At 33.7% G+C, this 25,279-nt stretch overlaps 2 protein-coding genes and 1 pseudogene across 2 annotated transcripts; all 3 read right to left on the reverse strand.

The window, feature by feature from the left end:
• Positions 1-4,225: 4,225 nt before the first annotated feature.
• LOC145597254 (ethylene-responsive transcription factor ERF098 pseudogene) lies at positions 4,226-4,636 on the reverse strand (annotated as a pseudogene).
• Positions 4,637-9,513: 4,877 nt separating this feature from the next.
• Positions 9,514-12,211, reverse strand: LOC145599017 (uncharacterized). The gene is made up of 2 exons (XM_081655428.1): positions 10,867-12,211; positions 9,514-9,955 (listed from the first exon to the last, which is right to left on the reverse strand). The coding sequence occupies exons 1-2, from the start codon at positions 12,207-12,209 to the stop codon at positions 9,892-9,894; spliced, it is 1,407 nt and encodes a 468-aa protein (XP_081511554.1). The 5' UTR covers positions 12,210-12,211; the 3' UTR covers positions 9,514-9,891.
• Positions 12,212-22,186: 9,975 nt separating this feature from the next.
• LOC145597255 (uncharacterized) lies at positions 22,187-24,808 on the reverse strand. Its single transcript, XM_081653399.1, has 2 exons — positions 23,478-24,808; positions 22,187-22,543 (listed from the first exon to the last, which is right to left on the reverse strand). The coding sequence occupies exons 1-2, from the start codon at positions 24,806-24,808 to the stop codon at positions 22,480-22,482; spliced, it is 1,395 nt and encodes a 464-aa protein (XP_081509525.1). The 3' UTR covers positions 22,187-22,479.
• Between the last annotated feature and the right edge of the window lie 471 nt (positions 24,809-25,279).

Consider the following 25,279-nt stretch of genomic DNA (forward strand, 5'->3'; position numbering starts at 1 on the left):
AATTCGATGTCCCACTTGCCATGATTCTTATTTACTATGGAGTGAAACATTATTGTCGAGTAGAAACGGGTACCTATAAGAATCTGATTCGTAAAATGTAATAAGAAAGACTCGATTGGATTGTGTTATTTATTTATTAAAAAAATAAGAAAAATTAAATATTATTAGGATGTCATTTTACGAGGGAAATTCCTAATGTAACGGATTGTGTTACGGGTAAAACCAATTATACACAAATACACGCAAGTTAATTTTTAGATTTTTTTTATAAAAAATAAAATAAAATAAAAAAAAAAAAAAAACTCCTTTTTAAGTATTGGTGTCCAATAGGGTGAGAAAGTTAGAAAATTAGCAATCTCTATTTTGAGGCTATTTATACTGTTACGAGGTTAGTTCCTCCTCCTCGTGGTCGTTATAGTACTTCGAACATCATCCACAACATCATTGACTTTCTTAATGACTTTTTCAATTTGTCAACAAAAATTATTGTTTCCAAAGGTTTACTTTTCACCATTGGACCGCTTGACTTTTATGGCTTAATCAAATATCAAAATTAATAACACCATTTGGTCCTTTGACGCATGTCATACCTAATACGAGTAGTAAAGAAAATTACTTTTGAAAGGTGAAAATTTATTTAGGTCACTAGAAAACACTTGGTGTTTTTTTTTTTTTTTTTTTTTTTTTGTGTATTTAGAGAGCCACAAGGGCGGATGATGAGAATCGATCCCAAGATCTTTTGGAACCGGGAGGGAAGCTGTAACCACTTGAGCTATCCTTCACTCTCAGAAAACACTTGGTGTAAATTGTATGTTAATTTTATTTCGGATTAGATAAAATTTAATTTGTGTTTTTCTATTACTACATCAACAATGGAGTATTGGATCATGTATCAACGGAAAGCATATAATATATAGGTCATTATATTGAAATCATTTTTTTAGGAGTGAGAGTATAATAGATATTTAATTTGACATAAAATGATATTAATCAAATTGTGTTTTTTTTTCCTCTCTTCTCTTGTTCTCTACTTACAAATTAAAGGTTATAGCTTTCTTTGGATCGTCACTATATATTTTATTTTGGTAAGTCCTTAACTAGAATTGTAGAGTAGTTGATATTCTCTAAGAATGATGTCTCCATATGTGGGAGTTTTCTTCATCTATGATACGAATTACAATACTTAATTATTATTGTTAGATTTATAATATTGAGATCGAAATTAATCTAGATTCTAAATGGATTACTCGTGAAATCTTGTACGGAGCATTACGTACATTAATTGTTTAATCCAACTCGGGGAAAAAAATAACAGCATAGTTTGAAAGACTCCACTTTAAAAGAATGATGCAAAGTCATGTAAAATGCCATGGCATTTGGCTCATTGTACATTACCAAAATACTAACTTTTATCTTGTCAAAAAAAAATTTACTCACTTTTATACTCTTTACTAATGGAGGCTAAAGATACATGGTCAAAGTTATAAGTTGAAAATTTGAAATATATAAAAGTTCTAATAAAACAACAATAAGACAAAGAAAGTAATAATTAGGTGTGTATACAACTACACAATGCTTTATTATGTTCGGAGTTTGAAATATCTTAATTAGATGATAATGAAATAAATGTCTCATAACTTACATAGGACTCAAAATTTAAAAATTAACTTAATTGAATCATACTCAACTTAAATGATAATTTAAAAGGTTTTTTCACCACAAACTCATCTTTTAAAGTTATATATGTAATATAAAGTACAAAACTTCATGAGTCGAGAAAAAGTGTAAATCTAGTAATCTATGTTCATATAAGTTAAAACTATAGTCAATCAAATTATATGAAATTATTGTTAAATAATGTATATATGAAGTATTTAGATGAACAAGGACCTTTAAAGATATACGATTGCATAACTTAAAGATGCACCTCTCACTTTAATTTACTTTGTGCCATCATTTTCATAATTTTCAAAGTTTGATAAGACTACAAGTTTTGGAAATTATAGGCCAAGTATGATGAAGTATTAGGCTGAATTGACAATTCAACACTCACTTCTCTCTCGCATGCATATATGCTTCATTCATCGCAACCTAAGATTTTCTATAAGTTGACTCATCATTTGAATTTTATGCCATAACAAATAAAAGGCATGTTGGCTAAATTTTCAGCTGCGTACAATCTCAAATTATAGATATATAATTTTAAATTCATTAAAAGGACTTTGATACCCTTTTTTTATCGAGGTAAACAAACGAAAGTCACTAACTTTTACTAAAAGCCAAGTTAAATTCGACAGCAATCACATCCTTAATAGCTGATATACATCTTTTTATTCTTATTATAGTTATGTGACCTATAAACATAAAATATGTCATAACTTGTACTAATTTTATTATTTTACATTAAAAAATACGACCAGTGCACCTTACATTATATTGTGTTCGTATGAACACCTTTTTTTCAAAGAATATGAAACTATGAAGTACATATATCAATATAAAGATTCTAAAGAAGTAATGAGTCAAGTAGTCAACCAATCCATTTTGCTACAAGTCTATAACGAAGAAAACGTTAAGGAAGATGACCTAAGATTTTATGAGAGAGTCTTCTGGCAGTACAATAACTTATATGGATATCTAATATTTGGGACATTAATTGAACAAATTACAGTCAAGAACTTGTAGCCAGGGAAACTGAATACTCTGTATTTGTTATAAAAAAAACTGTATTGATATTTGATACACCTATTTTTATTTGAAATAAGCACGTACTACACTTAACAATATGAGGAATATTTCAAATTAATTTTCATCTTCTTTGTAATTGTTATTACATGTAGAATAAAAAAGATCGTATATGCTTTATGTTCATGATTTGAATCAACTACATAATTGAGTCTTAGGCTCCTATTTAGCACTTGAAGAGTTGAAGGAGATGTGAAGTGTTGATTGACATACGAATTTATGGGACTTCATATTAGATTTTGTACGTATGTATATACATTTACGGAGTGTATATATTATTACAAGCATATGTCCTATATGAATAGATAAAGATAAAATTTACTCCATACTTAATTAGTATGAATGAAGTGTGAGTGTGTGACTACGCTAGTACGATCAATAGTAATTCAATAGTGTTTATTACGAAGTATGAGTCATATATATGATGATATAGGCATATAGCATGTATGATGGTACGGTGCACTTAAGTTGTGCTTTAGAAATTACTCAAGTAACATATACTCCGTATAACAAAAGTAAACAACTTTGAGCTATAGGGCAAAATACTATATATGTACAGTCGTACTTCAGTAGTCCTTATATTATTTGCTTACTTGAACACACCAATTAACTACAACTAAGCTAAGAAATTAATGAATTAACACGTACTATGGGCGGCTCCATAATACGTACTACGTAGTACATTTTAAGGCCCAAAGACTAATATGAGATGAAGTTTTTTTCTACTTCATATCATTTTCATACAACTAGCTTAGCTAGGAATGGAAGAATATAGCCTTTGAAATGAATTTGGAAATTATTATGGCGAAGTTGGACTCATCATCGTTTTGCATTGTTGCTATTATTATTTTTACCCGGCTTCTTACCATGCATTGCACAAATTTGTATGTTCCCAATTTTACAATTTCATTATTATAGAGTATGTATCGAGTGAGAATATAAATTAAACACGGCAGAGTAATATATATATGAAGGTTGTTGGTGCTCAATTTATTACATTCAAGTCGATTTAATATAGTTGTCTCGTTATTGATTCAGATTACATCGTCTGTCAACGTGACTTATATTTATATCGATTTGAGCAATCAAAGAAGAATAACCAACTAATTAAAACATGTGAGCATATATATGTACATATTAGAAGCTTGAAAAGTATACATGTACGTATATGTATATGCTTTAGGTCAAATACGGAGTAACAATCTAAGAGCCTATAGTAGAATTCGTTTAGTTATGAAATCATCATATATATGCATGGTTGAGACAACCAAATGAGAGCAAAGAGTTCGTTTGCATTCGTTATTTTGTCCTAGAAATTAAAGAAAGTAGATTATTAAAAAGTAGTGATATACTGCATTAACTTGACGTAGATCGATTATTTATGATGGATACCCCACAAAAAAAAAAAAAAAAAAAAAAAAAAAAAAAAAAAGGAGGATAATAAAAAAACATGCTAATTTAAGTAGGAAAAATCTACTACTTATTGATTAAATCTCCCTACTAGATCATGTTGTGCATCAAGAAGCTCCTCTAACACATTATTATCCACGTACTCAAACTCAATAACTTGCTTTTGATCCTCTTGCTCTCTAGAAAACGTCGAAGAAGAAGAGCTTCCTCTACCAAAAACACTACTAGAACTACTACTATCATTAGAATGATTGTGTTGTTCATTAGGGAAATTGAGTATTGCAAGGTGACCTCTCAAGGCAAAAGCCGCCCTATCGTAAGCACGAGCCGCCTCCTCGGCCGTGTCAAACGTGCCAAGCCACAAACGAGCACCATTTCTCTTAGGATCACGTATCTCTGCCGCGAACTTCCCCCATGGCCGCCTTCGAACACCTCTATACTTAGAAGCGGTATTACCTTTGTTGTTATTGTCACCTTCCATTTTTTTTGAATTGTACAAGTACGTTTTTTCAAATTTATGTAGATGTTGTGTGCATATATATATATATGAACTAAGGATGCATGAAGAGTTATTATTGAAGACTATGTATTATGTACGAGGCCAAATACATATATTTATATAGTTGAATAATTTGGTGGCAAATAATAATTTATGCTAGTGAGTGGTGGCGGGCTTGAAAGCGATTAATGAAAAATTTGACGGTCCAAAGTGACGGGTTGAAGATGTCTAAATTACGTTCAACACCTTGATTTATGTGCCTTTTATTAAAATACTTATAAAATGTTTTCAATTAGGAGGAACATGAACCATGGACCATTGGACCCCATATATGGGAGTTTAGTGTTATAAAATTTCATGCTTTTTTTGTTGCTATAATTATATAAATCTATGTGTCAAAAAAAAATAATTATGTAAATCAATAATTATAAAGTATATATATTACGTGTACACCATATACAATTAATAACCTGTGACGTGTGCTATACGAGGATTTTGGTTGTATTTATCTTATTTCCCAAACAAATGATATAATAGATAGATTTTAGGGTCAGTTCTCTTCAATTTAAGCTCAGTTCAGTTTAGTTCACTTCAGTTCAGTTCGGTTTCTAATTTAATATCCTCCTCTTATAAAATATTCAATTTAGTTCAACTCCAATCAGTTCAGTTCAGTTCAGTAAATCAAACGAGGCCCTTATATTAGGATTTTTCAGCCTATCTACGACTTACAAGTTACAATCAAATTACCTTAAAATTTGATACAATTGTATGAGGAATTAGGGTGGTGAATCTGATGATGCCCTTAGCCTAATCAACCTCCACATCTTAGCATAGGGATCTAATTAGCTAAAACTAAGTCGAGAACTAAATTTTATTTAAAAATAATACGAAATACTCAAGTACTCCCTATGTTAGTTCCATTCCATGAGTTTTTTAACACATTTTTTATTTATTTTATTAAAAAATAAATGATTTTGAAAAATATGACTAAATATCACATGCATGCATGTATCAAGTGTTAAGTCATTAAGTCAATGTTAGAAATGAGAATATTTATGTTGGGAGTAGTAAGTAAATATATCTATTACTAATTAATTAATTATTAATGGTTATTGATTGATCGACTTAGGGTGTGTATTCTGTTTATCAAATTTTCACTTATCTGAACTTATCTTATCATATCTGAACTTTTTTTTTAAGTAACTTATATGAACTTTCGTGAACTTATCTAAATTTATTAGACATTATTTAAACTTATTTTAGTTGTAATTTGTACTTGGGTGTCTCTTAAAAGAACTTGTTTTCTCAATTGAACTTACCAGAACTTAATTGAACTAGTTTTTTTTACACAAATTCTTATATGTGGATAACAGGGGTTACTTCGTTAGTGTTATAGTGGTAATTGCCCGATCAGTTTTCAGACGGTTGCTTCGTTAGGGTTACTCGGTTAGTATTACAGGGGTTACTCGGTAAGTATTATAAGGATTACTTTATTTTTTTACAAGCGGTCAAACAATGTGGCCAGCCACACACAAAACGTGTTGGATGATGTAATATCTTGTATGTACAATTTGTTGGAAGGTTTTTCTTTTCTTTTCTTTTTTTTTTCCCGACAAAGTTGGAAGGTTTTTCACGAGTGGAAAATGTCTTTTTTTTTTAAGTATGTTTGCCACCATTGTAAAAGCTATGGCTATATTGTATATATTCCTTAATTAATATGCTGATTCAATCTTTTATTGATTTTATTTTTATTAGTCTTTTATTCTATAGTAATCATTTGAAATATGACTACCATATTATTATATAGTTTTAATATGATCGGTTTATTTTTTTTCACATTATAAAATAGACATAACTAGTCTCCTAATATCTAGGATGCAAGTATAATTTTTAAAAAGTTAAATCCAACCTAAAATAATTATATTTCGAGAAATTACAAAAATAAAATGATTTAATTTATTATTTGAAAATATATGTCAATTATGAACTATATAATTATGAACATTATAGTAGTCATATTTCAAACGACTACTATTGAATTTTCATATTTTTTTTTCTTTTGAAAGAAGAATTTTCATAATCTTTTTTATGCTTACAAATTTACAATTTAGAGTGAACAACATATATAAATTAATGTATATAGGTACGTGTAATGTCAGTTGCTATAAGTATTAATAAACTAGTTGCGTTGGCAGTTAACTGAGGGTATATTCTATTCAGCTTAATTATTTTTAGTTCAGTTTGGTTTAGTTCAGTTCAGTTCAGTTCTTAATTTCCTTCTCTCATAAAATATTCAGTTCAGTTCATTAGTTCAGTTCCAATAAGTTCAGTTCAGTTCAGTCAATCAGAAGTCAGAACAGGCCCTGAGGCATTTGACTATGCATTTGCTTCAGCTGGCTTTGAAGATATGGTCGCCTTATCCAAGTGGAACGAGATGCGTTAGCTTATCTTATGATTTCTTATGCACATACGTTATTATATGAATATGATTTTTTTTTTTTTTTATATATTAGTATTAACCCTTTAGAAAATGCAAGTATATATCCTAATATCTTGCCTTAATTTTCATAAAAAAAAAATGTGTTGCTTGAATTGCTTCTATATATTTTGTATTGTGTTTATAATTTTTATTACTACTTTCTCTGTTTTTTTTAACTTGACCTGTTTCTTATATCACGTTTGTCAATGCAAAACTTTAGCGATCAATAACTTTAATTTTTCATAAGTAAAAATTATAAAAGTTGTATAATATATATGATAGTACTTATTTAGACGAATCCAAAAAGATCTCTATTTTTCCTTACATATCATTCATAAAAGACGATCAAAGAAAGGGTAGTGAATAGAGTAAAAGTCAAAGCGGGTTAAATAAAAAAGAACGAAGAAAACATATTACAATAAATGCATGTCAATTAGCTTAATTAATTAAGTATACTCGTATATACTGAGTAATATATATTTGGTGTTATTGATGAGTGGTGGTGGGCTTGACAGTATATAATGATACATTTGATGGTCCAAAGTGACGGGTTGAAGTTGTGAAAATTACGTTCAACACCTTTTGTTGCTATATACATATATAACATGTGACGTGTACGGTGTACTACATGAGGACTTTTTCTATATACCCGTAAATGAATAAAATGATAGTATAATTTACAAATACTCTGGATGTAAGAAGAATAATGTAAAATCACTTATTCTTTATGACTTTTTATTATTCAATTTACAAATTATAATAAGTTAATGCAGCTAATAACATAGGTTCGACTTAGTTTTTCAAAGGTGAAGAATGAAGATGCACTTTTCTTTTTGATAATTCTAAAATAGTGATCTAACCAGTTAATTAAAATTATTAACTTATATAAATGATATAATTGACAGAAATATGCATGCACTACAATAGTTATATACACCCAAACAAAAAAAAAAAAAAAAAAAAAAAAAAAAAAACATTGTATATTTTATTATGTAAGAGGTATATAACACTTAAACTTTATTGCATTAGATAACTGACCATATATTATTTATTCTCTTAATGATGCATAAAAAAAGTATGCAAAGTGTCATTGATTTAGTCTCAATATAAATTTTCAACAAATCAATTTACTTTAGTCTCAAAGTGTCATTGACATGTGTCAATTAAGTTCTAGGTTCAACGGCCTTTGTTTTAATATAGTTGTAACTAAATGCAACTTTATACATCTATTAGACAATGTAAAAAAAAAAAAAAAAAATCATAATTTTGTCCTTTATAATTTTTTTTTATTGAATTTGGATGAGAATAATTGCATTATTACATATAAATTAGTTTTTCTTAATATAAAAGACAACAAAGATTTGAAACAGAATTTTAATTTAATATATACAATACATACGAAGTATATAAAGAGGGATAATGTCGAGGGAAAAAAATATATATACTACCTCCGCTACATATTATTTGCAACGATTAGACATTTTTCCTCTCTACTTTATGTCAAATCGTTGCAAATAATATGTAACGGTGGTATTATAACAAATTAACAGTGGATCGGATTATATAATTTGTAAAAAAAATTGATGGAAAATTTCATACAAAATATATGTTTATAAGGAAGATATAAATTAATACTTTATTTGATTTATATATAAAATATATTATCGAGTTGCTCACGAGCTTATCGAGTCGAGCTAGAACTTGCTTAACTCGTGCTCGTTAATATCTCGAGTCGAGTCAAATTCGAGTCAAATTCGATTGCAACCCATAATTTGTTCAAATAAATCATTTTTAATTTGGTAGGTACATACCTCTCATATTTTGTGTGTTATGGTCCTTTATTTTGGGAGATGGATCAAAAACAAGACTTTATACATACATTTTACCGGATCTTTAAGGGGTATTTGGAAAAAAATTTTGACCAATTATTAGTTCAAGCCCCCTTTTAATTCTTAAGGACTTGAACTAATAACAGCTGCTGATACGTCAAATTGTGGTAGAAAATTTTCCCGCCAAAAATTGTGGTAGTATTTTTTTTAATCAAAATTTTTTCTACATTATATAAAAACAGATGTCATAATTGAGATACAATTTTTTTCCAGTGTATGTAATAGATTCCACCATACATTGTTTTTATCAATTTTTTTTTTTTTTTCACTTTATTGTAAGTTATAATCTTTATGTATCTAATTTGTCCTTTAATTGGTATACTCTAAGATTCGGCCACAAGCTTTGAGGATGTTCATGATAAACTTTATGAATACTTTCCTGATGTCATACCTAAGGCATGGTACCACCTCTGTTACATATTATTTGCAGCGATTTGACATAAAATAGAGAGGGAAAATATATAATTGTTGCAAATAATATGTAACGGAGGTAATATATTGGTATAAGATCTATTGGGTCTTACACTCTTACTGTCAAACCCTTGTAAAAACCGAAGTGAGATACTTGGTGAACTAAAAGGTCAGCCAGGAAATCTTGACTATAGCAAGGTAATACTTCCTGTCTTCCTTGTCCAGTTGTCCTTCTAAGTTCTAATATCACAAATTTACAATAGTTGGACTATTAGATTTATCTCCAATGTATATTATCATTACATCCCTGTATCTATAGTTTTCTAATCAGTCTTACTTCAGAAGTTCAGATAGTCAAAAATAATGCATACACATAAACTTCAGACACCAGCTTAACATGAAACTCTTAGCAGCAACTCCCATGGTTTCACAATTCACATGCTCCAACAGCCAGCTTGCTATGCTAACCGGGGGTAGCGGCTACGGAGCTGATATCTTCCCTTGGTCTTTATCCCCGAGTCCCTGACAGGTAGAAAAAATCAAGTTCACGGACAAACAACATATGCCAGTGTTAGCAATACTAGCTGAGAAATGAAATGCACAATAGCATGCAGAGATTTTCTGTAGAAGAGTGCAAAAGTCCATTTCAAGGCATATCATGCTTCATACAAAGTGTTTTTTTTTTTTTTTTTTTAACTATATCTGGTACTCTAACTGCCCAATTAAAGAGAACTCAAAGAGATTAATACTCTGACATAGCTTTTGCTCATCCCCCAGCAAACTTACCTTGCCAAACAATTCCACAGAACATGCAGAGCCGACACTTCAAGCATGATGTAAAGATTTCTATCCCTACAACCCAATTTCTCACATGTTCTTCAGTCAATTTAACAGGGGAATGGATCATACACAGGCTTCATATGTGACGCGACAACTATGCCTTCTAATTGCAGTAGATGAGGACATAGAAATTGACTAGTTATAAAATTTCTAAAACCAACTTTAGCAATGACTTTTTTTTACATGAATCATACCAGCCCAAGACCCTAAGTCACATAATGGACAGAACAAGCATTGCAGCCAATCCCCAGATTATTTTAGGCCAAGTACTGAAACTGCTAATCCCACTTTAAAAGAAGAATTGTACTACGTAGTATATTTTCTACCAATTTTCTCTTATGTTCATTGTCTATTTGTTTTGGACAACAATTTCCCTACAAACACTATGTCCTACAGTAGTCTTGGAGCCTAACAGAACTAAAGACAGCCAATATAAATCTACTTAATCTACCAATTCAGAGCAAGGTTGATATCATTAATTCCAACACAATATATGAAAGTACTCCATAGAAGGTAACAGAAAATATAGTACTCATATCGCATTAACAAAAGCTAGGAGGGGGGAGTGTAGTGATGGATGTAGAGAAACTCACATCAAGTAAGCATCAATTAAATTGACACATAAGTCCTGAAACGTATAAGTCAGGCATGTCCCCATAGTAACAGCCAAGAAGGGCTCAATTTTGTCATCAGAATCAGAATCAGTATCAATATTCGTATTGAAATGCAACATCTTGATACTCAAGCAAGATGACAGACGACCACATTCATCCATGGATTTTTGGCACCATATGATGGCAAAGAGATTTTTGGATAAGGATAGAAACACTAAAGGATGGGCAGTGTAGTCCCACAAAACATGGCTTACATATTCACTATCAAAGCCAGAGTAGACTGTAGTACAATGCTTGCCATCCAACAAATTGTAGGCACATAAGCGCCCACCCCGGCTGATCCAGTAGAGAACAGCATTGGACTCAGAGATTAGAACATCAGTCCCACGCCTAACACCAAAGCTGGTGAGTTTTCTAGCAAGATCAAGACAATTGTTGTAAGGTTGCCAATACCATGTGAGTGTGTCAAAAAAGTACACTGTTTTGGAATAGTATCCCAACACTAAAAGCCTCCCATACTTGGGCATGGGTAAAACTATGAGTTCATCGTCGGGCAACCTACCAAAGGGAGGCTTTGGAAGAGGCACCCAATATCCGATGCTAGGATCATACACCTCACCAAAACAAGCTTCCTCATCGGAAAAATCATAACTGCCGAAAACATAAAGCTTACCATCCATGGTAAGCAGTTTGGGGAGGTAGCGAGGAGTATTAAGGGGACTTTTAGTGATCTCACACTGAAGGTGAGGCTTGGTGAAATCAAAAGAGTGAAGGCGGTGAGATGAATTATGAATGTTATTGTTTTTAGGAGGGCGGGTATAAGAGGGTTTGCCACCAGAAACAGGCTCAATGATGGGTGGAGGTTTGTGATTACGACGTAAGGCATCACCGATGATCTTATGTATGGCAGTGTCGTCGATTGCAGTTCTGTCACCACCAACGGCGTAAATTACAGGTCCAATAGAAGCACAGCAGGGCAAGTGGTTGAAATTTCTATCAATTGTAGGGGATGGAATGGGTTTTGGGATATCAAAAGGGCCATTGAAATTGGGATCAATGTCACATTCTATGTTAGCACAAGACAATGATGAATAATGTTGTTGCTTAAGCTTTTCAAGCAAACTGCTGGAGATGTTAACCTTAAACCACTTAAAATTGCCATATCTAATATCTCCATAACTCAAACGAACCAAGATAAGAGTATCCTTATTAGCACCTTCCAATATGGATGTGGGTGTTAACCTCCTCCTCTTAATCCCCTTCCCTGTCTCCGCCTCCGCCTCCGCCTCCGCCTCCGCCACATTCATCCCATCAACCTCCATCCTCTTTGCACCTAAAATAATTATGAGGAATTATAAATTTTAAACCAATGTTATACTACTGTATTACTATTTCCTACACTTGAATATAAATTCAATAATTGGTCTTATTATAGATTAAAAAATCACTAAATCAAAGAGAAAATCCAAGTTTATCTCCATTTATAGAGGGCCAAAAGTGTAAGTTTTGGTAAAAAATAGGCAAAATTCACTTGCATTGTGACAGACGAAACTTGTTTACCACGGAAATTAACTAGAGCGGCCTCCAAATCAACTAATTGATTAAATTTAATTAAAAAGCAATTTTTCTCTTTCGAAAGAAAAGCATTGCAGCAGATTAGGAGTTTGCAAGATAAAAAAATTCAAAAACTATCATCAAATTATAAAAGACAAGAAGGTTCATCAATTAATCAAAGTGCAATTTAGCAATTTTTCAGCAATTCTAAAACTATCATCAAATTAGATGCAATTAAAATTGAACAAAAGCAAATTGCTGGGAAAATTCACGAAAAAAATCAAATTCACAATGAGATATACATGTAATTCAGTAAGATTCAACATGTATAAATCGGAAATTGATACGTATATGGTGTAAATTAACATACAAATTCATCAAAAGATTCTCAGTACCACGACAAAAGTGTAGAAATCAATGACAAAAATCGTATTAAAACTCAACTAAATCAAGAAAATTACGAAATTAAATGGACAAAAATCAACCTAATCAAAATTGAGAAAAAAACAAAAACAAAAAACAACGAACCTGATCAATACGAAAGGGAGGAGCGAGAGTGCGAGACTAGTGACGACTGACTAGCCAGGGATTGTATTTTTCTCGTAGCAAGTTTTGGGCCCTTTTGACACGGTTAAACTTTAAAGAGTTAAAACGATAGCCATTTACCTCGAACCCTTATGCTATATTACGTAGTATTTTTATATACTGAGGGTCTGTTCTCTTCAATTTATTTCAGTTTAGTTCAGTTTCTAATTTCCTCCTCTTTTAAAATATTCCGTTCAATAAATCAAAACAGGCCATAAGTATTATATAATAGGATATTTTTTAGCCTATTATAAGTTAAGTTTAAATCTCATACTCTGAATGATTTAAATATGTAAACAAGTCATAGATAATTGGAGTATCATTACCTTCCTATTATGAGTGGGATTTGATTTGATTTTACTTTGATGGATTTTTTCCATAAATTGTCATTATCTTAATAGATACAATACGATTAATGGGAGTTATTACAACCAATTATAGATTAGTGATAATAGATTAGTAATATTGTAACTATCCGTATTTTATTATAAAGAAAAAAAGTTAAAATAAGATGAACTTTTAATGATGAGAAAATACTTATCTGAGTTTGATAAAAATATTTAGTACTTCGTATAAAAATTATCGCTTTAATAAACACAATCACGTATGAAGGCCAAGGGCAGAGCCAAAGGGGGGGCTGGTAGAGGCCCGGCCCCCCTGGCCCAATCGCCAACCCCTTTGTTTTAAAACTTGGCCCACTTAAATAAATAGTATAAAATGTTAATTTCTGCATAATTCTAGAGATGTTAAGTTATTAGCTCAACTGGTTATACGCGTAGACTTATCGATACTAGACCCAAGATCAAATCTCATAAGCCTCAATTGCCTTTTTTGTTAAAAAAAAAAAAACCCATTTTTGCTTCTTTTATAGTTTTGCCTATTATTTTTATTTCAACCTTACTTTTATAATTTTCCCTATAATTTTAATTGCCTAATTTACATAGCTTAAGTAGTTATATTTTTTTTATTAACTACGAAGTACTAACTAGTAAAAATTACCGTCAATTTTTATTTTTATTTTTATTTTTTTTTTTTTTTTGAGGACTAGTCAAATTTAATTAATACCACTACATTAAAAAAAAAAAATTACAATAAGAAAAGCAGTACATACAATTACATTACTATTTTGCCTAATATGTAGTATAAGTCTTGGCCCCCTTAAATTTTATTTCCTGACTTCGCCTCTGATAACGCTATGGTGGCATTCATGGCACACGAGCTCCATCACAGTTCAACACAAACCAACCATAAGAAGGAGCATGCCAAGTGATATTAGCAGGAACTTTGTACCTTTTCTTCTTAGTATCACCATCAATTGCATCCCACAAAGCTCTTTTTGCCTCATCATATCTAATTTGGAGAAAAGCTCCAAAATCAAGAGGTATCTCATCCCTTCTATTATAAACATAGCAGTTTCTCCATCTCCAAATCCACCATATAGTGACTCCAAAATAAACTGGCCAAGACTCTTTACCTTCAATATTGTCATCCTTTGCATTTTCCATAATCCACTCTCTGATATTACCTTGGTAGAATCTATGGCTAATCGAATCATCTACTGTCTTCCTCCACACCAATTTTGCAACAGGACAGTCTCTGATTATGTGTAGAGTACTCTCTTCTGCAGCACCACAAATATAGCATCTTGGATGGTCTGTCATCTTTCTCTTGAATAAATTCAAGTTACCCAGCACACGGTCATGAACAGCTACCCACATAAAGGCTCGAATCCTCTGTTGAACTGGAGCATTCCACACAACATCCCAGCAGTCATCATCCAAAACATCAGTATGATGTTTCATAATACTTATAGCTGATTTTATGGAAAAATTTCCTTTATCTCCATCTTTCCAGTATACAAGATCTCCTATTGAAGGATCATCACGAACCTCATAGTTCTGAATTTTTTTTAACACAGTTTGATCAAGATAAGGGGCTATTATATTCCACCTCCAACCCTGTCCTGTTTCCCACATTTCCCCAACTGTGGCTGCTGAAAGTTCTTCTGGAATAGGCTGAATTGCTAAGTTGCTCAGAGGTTCATTAGTAGCCCACTTATGGTCCCAAAATAGAGTTCTTTCTCCATTCCCAATTGCCATCTTCACACCCTCCCCCAAGACCTTTGCATTCTACGTTATACCACTCCATACATTTGACATCCCAACCTTGGGTTCAAACATATCAAGGTCACATCGCCCCTTGCAATATTTAGCTCGAAGGACCCTTGATCAAAGTGCATTAGGCTCAGAGAGAATTCGCCAACCTAGCTTAGTTAAGAACGTAGCATTGGCCTGTTTTGCAGAGAAAATCCCAATTCCACCTTTCTCTTTTGGACGTTGCAAGACTTCCCAAGATAAGAGGTGCACTCCACGTTTGTCTTCATTCCCACCCCATATGAACCTTCTTGTTTTTCTATCAATGTCTTCACATATTGATCTCGGAATTTTGGCTGACTGCATTGAATAACAAGCCATGGTTGAAAGGGTCGACTTTGCAAGTGTGATTCTCCCCGCAAGGGAGAGATATTTTGTCTTCCAACCCGAGAGCTTTCTATCTATTTTTTCGCACAAATGGCTGAAAGTGTCTTTGGTAACACGACTTGTGAGGGTCGGCATGCCAAGATACATACCCAAATCCAGAGTTGCCTCCATTTGAAGAGCAGCACTTATTTCATTCTGAGCATTGTTATCCATATTTGCCGAAAAATAAACTCTTGATTTCGAGAGACTTACTTTCTGGCCAGAGGCTCGACAGAATCTCTCCAAGCAGCTTCGAATAATATCAGCTTGTTCCACGCTTGCTTCCGCAAAAAGAATTATATCATCCGCGAAAAATAAATTGGAAAGCAACGGGCCATCACGACTTGCTCTAATTGGCTTCCACCATTTATTCACAATCGATTCTTCAATCACTTGATAAAATCTTTCCATGCACATCACGAATAAATATGGTGAAAGAGGGTCACCTTGACGGATGCCTCTACTTGGTTTGAAGCTCTTCGAAGGTTCACCATTCCATAGCACTTGGAGCGAGGTCGTAGTAATACACTCCATAATCAATTCGATCATGGTGATAGGTAGATTCATTTGCACCATTGTGTCCCTAATAAAAGACCAACGAAGCCTATCATACGCCTTTTCAAAATCGATTTTAATTGCCATATAACCTTTGGCTCCTTGCTTCCTTCTCATGGTATGAATGACCTCTTGAACAATCACGATATTGTCCGTTATTTGGCGCCCCGGCACAAAACTAGCTTGTGTATTGGAGATTAATAAAGGTAGCACCTCTTTGAGTCTATTCACAATGACTTTGGTGACAATTTTGTATGCTACATTGCACAACCCAATTGGACGAAATTGAGAAGCTAGTTCCGGATTCTCTATCTTTGGGATTAAAGCTATAAGGGTTTCATTGAGCCTTTCTGGAATACCCTTACCTTCCAATATCGGCATGATCGTGTTGAAAACTGTGTTGGCCACTATTTCCCAATTTTTTTGATAGAACAATGCTTGAAATCCATCCGGTCCCGGAGCCTTCAATGCACCCATTTCTTTAATTACCACTTCCACTTCCATCTTTGAATACGGTTTCACCAAATTACCCCATTCAAGAGCAGGAATTTCTGGGAAAATATCTTGCGGAACATCAAACCTAGTAGGCCCTTCTTCTTCAGTGAATAAATTAGCAAAATACTGGACGATATGATCCTGTATTTCCAGTTTATCCTTGAGCAAATCCCCATTGCTATTCTTAATGGTATCAATTTTATTTTTCCACCTTCTTATGACTGTGCTTAGATGAAAAAATGTGGTATTTCTATCACCATTTTTAATCCAATCTACACGAGATTTTTGATACCATAATAGCTCCTCTCGATCCAAAATTTCATCAAGCTCCCTTCGAAGTCTAGCTTCCAACTTAATGGGCCCTCGATCAGATCTCTCAGCAAGTTTCTTTTGGATTCCACCAATTCTAGCAAGAAGGGTTTTTTTTCTATTTGAACACATTCCCAAAAACATCTCTATTCCAGGTTTGTAGTTCCCCCGAAAGCTTCGACAAAGAATTCATTAAATTTCCCTGCTTGTCCCATCTCTCTTTGACAAAAGAATTGAAATTCTCATGCGTTAACCAAGCCGCTTGAAATCGAAATGGACGATGGAGGGATTGAAAAGGGACAAACCCATTAGGAGAAATAAAGAGAGGACAATGGTCCGAGTGAACTGCTGGCAAATGTTTTACTTGTGCTTGATCGAACCGCAAAGCCCATTCGTCATTGCATAGAGATCTATCGAGACGAGCACTCTGTCTCGTTTCTACACTTCGACCCCTAGACCAGGTATGAGCAGCACCTGTGAATTCCACTTCAATTAAGTCCAATTCCTCAATCCACTCATTGAAGAGCCTTGATCTTCTATCCGTCTCCCTACATGACTTATTTCGTTCTGAGGGGTATCTCGTGTCATTGAAATCACCTGCTAGTAACCAAGGTTTGTTATGTGTCCTCGCAAACGCACCCAATTATCCCATAATTCTTTTCTCCTAGTAGGGTCTGGGCTTGCGTAGATGGCTGTAAAATACCAAGGCATAGAACCCGTTCGACTGACTTCCAGAGAGATATACTGATTATGCTTGTTAATCGGTGTGAGAGTGACAACTTCAGGTCTCCAATAGATCCAAATTCCCCCACTGAATCCAACTGCATCAACTCTAGTATGGCCCGAGTAGGCTAAAATCTCAGCAATTTTGTTCGCTTGTTCTCCACCCATATGAGTCTCGACAAGCACCACTACATTAGGTTGGTTCGAACGAACCAAGTCTTTAAGGACAGATATGAAATTACGGTTTCCCGCACCCTGAACATTCCATACCAAGCAGGTTATTGGAAGAGTATCTGGAGCAAGATTAGGTATTGTATCTACCATGGAAACTGGTATTGAGGGAAGCGATGCAACATACGCTTGGCATAATAGCTTCAGCAAATGCTGTACTTCATTGGGAAGACCCACCATCATTACTAACTCCGGTGTGTTTGACACCGGTGGCATCCAAGACTCCAACCGTATTTCCAACACATGGATCAGGGGGTTCACCATTATCAAATATGGTTGGTCCATTGTATACCCCACACATAGTGTCTTGTCCGGGGGCACCATTAATTCTAATGGGGAAGGTGTTCGAAACATGGGTGTCAACTATCTCCTGGCTATCGAGGTCTTTTGATGGCTGAGTGGTTGCATTAATAGGCTTGTTCAGTGCATTCAAAGTGGCTTGTGAATTAGCTTGTGAACCAGACTTCGAAATTTCCTTCTCCTTACTAATCCCAACTGTCACCAAGGGGGTTTTAGGAATATTTGGATTAATTTCCGTTAGGGGAGTGATAGAATCTTGGGTCGATGTGATAACTTTCTCTTGATAAACTTTCAAAATCTTTTGCTTATTTTTAGCCTTATTGATATGTTGAGAATCTTTTTTCCCAAGATCTTTTTTGTGATTATCTCCTATCACAAAGTTCCTTTCCTTATTAAAGAGAAAATCCTGAGTATCACCTTCCAAGTCAACTACTTCCTTATTAGTCTCCTTATTTTGCTCAACTTCCATATCTTCATGATCATCAAGAATGGCAAATCGAGGTCCCCTCCCTTGATTAACGCCACTTCCCTTGTCCAAAGTTTTCTCCTTGTCAGCCAGTTGCAACTCACGCGCCGCCCTATTTGCTTCCAACCCAGCTCCTCCACCACCAGCTTTGTCACCAGCACCTCCACCTTTCGGCTGTCGAGGTGCATATTTTCTTGTTGGCTTCCTCACAAGCATCCAGGCTCCAAAATCTTCTTTTTCTTCTGGCTTTTCATTCATTTTAAACAGAGGATTGTCTTCAATTTGGACATTATTCGAATTATTCATCACTTCTGTCGACTTACAATCATCTTCAACATGGCCCAGCTTGCCACATTTGAAACATACCATACGAATACCCTCGTATTGCACTTTCTAGATCCTTCCCTTTAACCAGAATTTCGAAAGTAGAGGCTTCGAAACATCAATTTCCACACTTATACGTGTAAATTGTCCTCTTTCAGCTTGTGCAGTTGTCTTATCTACCCGTAGCACTTTTCCAACTTTCGATCCAATTTTATTCAAGAAACTAATATCAAAGTATTCCACCGGTAAATTTGGAATTCTCACCCAGGCAGTAAGGAGTTTGATTGGGGATTCATCAGGAACAAAATTGGGAACCCACTTGCAGATTGTTAAATAATTGTCATCCAACAACCATGGCCCTTGAGTAAGCACATAATTATAATCCGCCTCATTAGTGAATCTTGCAATATAGTAATTGCATCCAATGTCAGTTAATGTTAACTCCCCCCTGATATTCCATTTCTTCTTGAGACGCCTCATTAATCCCATATAACCCAACTTACCACTGAACATCTTAATTATTAAGGCTGTTTTCCATGGTTGTCTCAACCTTTTCTTTTCATCCTTGGTAAGTTTAATAACAGGGCACCTGCTATCATTAAGGATTTCCTCCGGGATTTCTTCATCATCAGAGACTTCATCTTCCTCCTCTTCGTCATGCGACAAAAAAGGCTGTTGAATCGAAGCTTCATTTCTCATAACATCCCTGAAAGAGATGTGTGTTCGAGGCTCCCCTTGGGACTGGTTCCCCTCCATAGCAGCATTTCTTATTGCGCCTAAACCATCCCCCTGGTTGCCTTGATCCACTTCCATATCCCTATTCCCATAAGAAGGATTGGAATTGAATATGTATTGCGTAATTTTTCGTTTAGGCTTTTTATTGGAACGATCTAATTGATCATGTTCTTCACTAGATTTTCCAGCGTTCCTTAGGGTTTCAATGGTTTTTTCCGTAGAGAGCATATTTTCCTTTCAGTGGGTTTTTTTTTCCCAATTGTTATATGTTATTTGAGTATAGTTGTATAATATATATGATAGTACTTATTTAGACGAATCCAAAAAAATCTCTATTTTTCCTTACATATCATTCATAAAAGACGATCAAAGAAAGGGTAGTGAATAGAGTAAAAGTCAAAGCGGGTTAAATAAAAAAGAACGAAGAAAACATATTACAATAAATGCATGTCAATTAGCTTAATTAATTAAGTATACTCGTATGTACTGAGTAATATATATTTGGTGTTATTGATGAGTGGTGGTGGGCTTGAAAGTATATAATGATACATTTGATGGTCCAAAGTGACGGGTTGAAGTTGTGAAAATTACGTTCAACACCTTTTGTTGCTATATACATATATAACATGTGACGTGTACGGTGTACTACATGAGGACTTTTTCTATATACCCGTAAATGAATAAAATGATAGTATAATTTACAAATACTCTGGATGTAAGAAGAATAATGTAAAATCACTTATTCTTTATGACTTTTTATTATTCAATTTACAAATTATAATAAGTTAATGCAGCTAATAACATAGGTTCGACTTAGTTTTTCAAAGGTGAAGAATGAAGATGCACTTTTCTTTTTGATAATTCTAAAATAGTGATCTAACCAGTTAATTAAAATTATTAACTTATATAAATGATATAATTGACAGAAATATGCATGCACTACAATAGTTATATACACCCAAACAAAAAAAAAAAAAAAAAAAAAAAAAAAAAAAAAAAAAAAAAAAAAAAAAAAAACATTGTATATTTTATTATGTAAGAGGTATATAACACTTAAACTTTATTGCATTAGATAACTGACCATATATTATTTATTCTCTTAATGATGCATAAAAAAAGTATGCAAAGTGTCATTGATTTAGTCTCAATATAAATTTTCAACAAATCAATTTACTTTAGTCTCAAAGTGTCATTGACATGTGTCAATTAAGTTCTAGGTTCAACGGCCTTTGTTTTAATATAGTTGTAACTAAATGCAACTTTATACATCTATTAGACAATGTAAAAAAAAAAAAAAATCATAATTTTGTCCTTTATAATTTTTTTTTTATTGAATTTGGATGAGAATAATTGCATTATTACATATAAATTAGTTTTTCTTAATATAAAAGACAACAAAGATTTGAAACAGAATTTTAATTTAATATATACAATACATACGAAGTATATAAAGAGGGATAATGTCGAGGGAAAAAAATATATATACTACCTCCGCTACATATTATTTGCAACGATTAGACATTTTTCCTCTCTACTTTATGTCAAATCGTTGCAAATAATATGTAACGGTGGTATTATAACAAATTAACAGTGGATCGGATTATATAATTTGTAAAAAAAATTGATGGAAAATTTCATACAAAATATATGTTTATAAGGAAGATATAAATTAATACTTTATTTGATTTATATATAAAATATATTATCGAGTTGCTCACGAGCTTATCGAGTCGAGCTAGAACTTGCTTAACTCGTGCTCGTTAATATCTCGAGTCGAGGCAAATTCGAGTCGAGTTTCGATTGCAACCCATAATTTGTTCAAATAAATCATTTTTAATTTGGTAGGTACATACCTCTCATATTTTGTGTGTTATGGTCCTTTATTTTGGGAGATGGATCAAAAACAAGACTTTATACATACATTTTACCGGATCTTTAAGGGGTATTTGGAAAAAAAATTTGACCAATTATTAGTCCAAGCCCCCTTTTAATTCTTAAGGACTTGAACTAATAACAGCTGCTGATACGTCAAATTGTGGTAGAAAATTTTCCCGCCAAAAATTGTGGTAGTATTTTTTTTAATCAAAATTTTTTCTACACTATATAAAAACAGATGTCATAATTGAGATACAATTTTTTTCCAGTGTATGTAATAGATTCCACCATACATTGTTTTTATCAATTTTTTTTTTTTTTTCACTTTATTGTAAGTTATAATCTTTATGTATCTAATTTGTCCTTTAATTGGTATACTCTAAGATTCGGCCACAAGCTTTGAGGATGTTCATGATAAACTTTATGAATACTTTCCTGATGTCATACCTAAGGCATGGTACTACCTCCGTTACATCATATTATTTGCAGCGATTTGACATAAAATAGAGAGGGAAAATATATAATTGTTGCAAATAATATGTAACGGAGGTAATATATTGGTATAAGATCTATTGGGTCTTACACTCTTACTGTCAAACCCTTGTAAAAACCGAAGTGAGATACTTGGTGAACTAAAAGGTCAGCCAGGAAATCTTGACTATAGCAAGGTAATACTTCCTGTCTTCCTTGTCCAGTTGTCCTTCTAAGTTCTAATATCACAAATTTACAATAGTTGGACTATTAGATTTATCTCCAATGTATATTATCATTACATCCCTGTATCTATAGTTTTCTAATCAGTCTTACTTCAGAAGTTCAGATAGTCAAAAATAATGCATACACATAAACTTCAGACACCAGCTTAACATGTAACTTTTAGCAGCAACTCCCATGGTTTCACATGCTCCAACAGCCAGCTTGCTATGCTAACCGGGGGTAGCGGCTACGGAGCTGATATCTTCCCTTGGTCTTTATCCCCGAGTCCCTGACAGGTAGAAAAAATCAAGTTCACGGACAAACAACATATGCCAGTGTTAGCAATACTAGCTGAGAAATGAAATGCACAATAGCATGCAGAGATTTTCTGTAGAAGAGTGCAAAAGTCCATTTCAAGGCATATCATGCTTCATACAAAGTGTTTTTTTTTTTTTTTTTACTATATATGGTACTCTAACTGCCCAATTAAAGAGAACTCAAAGAGATTAATACTCTGACATAGCTTTTGCTCATCCCCCAGCAAACTTACCTTGCCAAACAATTCCACAGAACATGCAGAGCCGACACTTCAAGCATGATGTAAAGATTTCTATCCCTACAACCCAATTTCTCACATGTTCTTCAGTCAATTTAACAGGGGGATGGATCATACACAGGCTTCATATGTGACGCGACAACTATGCCTTCTAATTGCAGTAGATGAGGACATAGAAATTGACTAGTTATAAAATTTCAAAAACCAACTTTAGCAATGACTTTTTTTTACATGAATCATACCAGCCCAAGACCCTAAGTCACATAATGGACAGAACAAGCATTGCAGCCAATCCCCATATTATTTTAGGCCAAGTACTGAAACTGCTAATCCCCATATTTCACAAATAATGCCCAAAGTTGCAAAAAACATGAAACGGAGGTAGTAGTATATTTTCTACCAATTTTCTCTTATGTTCATTGTCTATTTGTTTTGGACAACAATTTCCCTACAAACACTATATCCTACAGTAGTCTTGGAGCCTAACAGAACTAAAGACAGCCAATATAAATCTACTTAATCTACCAATTCAGAGCAAGGTTGATATCATTAATTCCAACACAATATATGAAAGTACTCCATAGAAGGTAACAGAAAATATAGTACTCATATCGCATTAACAAAAGCTAGGAGGGGGGAGTGTAGTGATGGATGTAGAGAAACTCACATCAAGTAAGCATCAATTAAATTGACACATAAGTCCTGAAACGTATAAGTCAGGCATGTCCCCATAGTAACAACCAAGAAGGGCTCAATTTTGTCATCAGAATCAGAATCAGTATCAATATTCGTATTGAAATGCAACATCTTGATACTCAAGCAAGATGACAGACGACCACATTCATCCATGGATTTTTGGCACCATATGATGGCAAAGAGATTTTTGGATAAGGATAGAAACACTAAAGGATGGGCAGTGTAGTCCCACAAAACATGGCTTACATATTCACTATCAAAGCCAGAGTAGACTGTAGTACAATGCTTGCCATCCAACAAATTGTAGGCACATAAGCGCCCACCCCGGCTGATCCAGTAGAGAACAGCATTGGACTCAGAGATTAGAACATCAGTCCCACGCCTAACACCAATGCTTGTGAGTTTTCTAGCAAGATCAAGACAATTGTTGTAAGGTTGCCAATACCATGTGAGTGTGTCAAAAAAGTACACTGTTTTGGAATAGTATCCCAACACTAAAAGCCTCCCATACTTGGGCATGGGTAAAACTATGAGTTCATCGTCGGGCAACCTACCAAAGGGAGGCTTTGGAAGTGGCACCCAATATCCGATGCTAGGATCATACACCTCACCAAAACAAGCTTCCTCATCGGAAAAATCATAACTGCCGAAAACATAAAGCTTACCATCCATGGTAACCAGTTTGGGGAGGTAGCGAGGAGTATTAAGGGGACTTTTAGTGATCTCACACTGAAGGTGAGGCTTGGTGAAATCAAAAGAGTGAAGGCGGTGAGATGAATTATAGATGTTATTGTTTTTAGGAGGGCGGGTACAAGAGGGTTTGCCACCAGAAACAGGCTCAATGATGGGTGGAGGTTTGTGATTACGACGTAAGGCATCACCGATGATCTTATGTATGGCAGTGTCGTCGATTGCAGTTCTGTCACCACCAACGGCGTAAATTACAGGTCCAATAGAAGCACAGCAGGGCAAGTGGTTAAAATTTCTATCAATTGTAGGGGATGGAATGGGTTTTGGGATATCAAAAGGGCCATTGAAATTGGGATCAATGTCACATTCTATGTTAGCACAAGACAATGATGAATAATGTTGTTGCTTAAGCTTTTCAAGCAAACTGCTGGAGATGTTAACCTTAAACCACTTAAAATTGCCATATCTAATACCTCCATAACACAAACGAAGCAAGATAAGAGTATCCTTATTAGCACCTTCCAATTTAGAAGTGTGTGTCAACCTTCTCCTCTTGATCCCCTTCCCTGTCTCCGCCTCCGCCTCCGCCACATTCATCCCATCAACCTCCATCCTCTTTGCACCTAAAATAATTATGAGGAATTATAAATTTTAAACCAATGTTATACTACTGTATTACTATTTCCTACACTTGAATATAAATTCAATAATTGGTCTTATTATAGATTAAAAAATCACTAAATCAAAGAGAAAATCCAAGTTTATCTCCATTTATAGAGGGCCAAAAGTGTAAGTTTTGGTAAAAAATAGGCAAAATTCACTTGCATTGTGACAGACGAAACTTGTTTACCACGGAAATTAACTAGAGCGGCCTCCAAATCAACTAATTGATTAAATTTAATTAAAAAGCAATTTTTCTCTTTCGAAAGAAAAGCATTGCAGCAGATTAGGAGTTTGCAAGATAAAAAAATTCAAAAACTATCATCAAATTATAAAAGACAAGAAGGTTCATCAATTAATCAAAGTGCAATTTAGCAATTTTTCAGCAATTCTAAAACTATCATCAAATTAGATGCAATTAAA

This window comes from Chenopodium album, chromosome 20, assembly GCF_948465745.1.
Source record: "Chenopodium album chromosome 20, dcCheAlbu1.1, whole genome shotgun sequence".
Classification (NCBI taxonomy): Eukaryota; Viridiplantae; Streptophyta; class Magnoliopsida; order Caryophyllales; family Amaranthaceae; genus Chenopodium; species Chenopodium album.

Excerpts from the sequence above, each read along its gene's own strand:
- LOC145599017 (XM_081655428.1), bottom strand. The coding sequence starts at position 12,209 with ATGGAGGTTGATGGGATGAATGTGGCGGAGGCGGAGGCGGAGGCGGAG. Across the intron at positions 9,956-10,866 it reads TTAATTGATGCTTACTTGAT|GGACTCGGGGATAAAGACCA; the intron begins GTGAGTTTCTCT and ends TCTACCTGTCAG.
- LOC145597255 (XM_081653399.1), bottom strand. The coding sequence starts at position 24,808 with ATGGAGGTTGATGGGATGAATGTGGCGGAGGCGGAGGCGGAGACAGGG. Across the intron at positions 22,544-23,477 it reads TTAATTGATGCTTACTTGAT|GGACTCGGGGATAAAGACCA; the intron begins GTGAGTTTCTCT and ends TCTACCTGTCAG.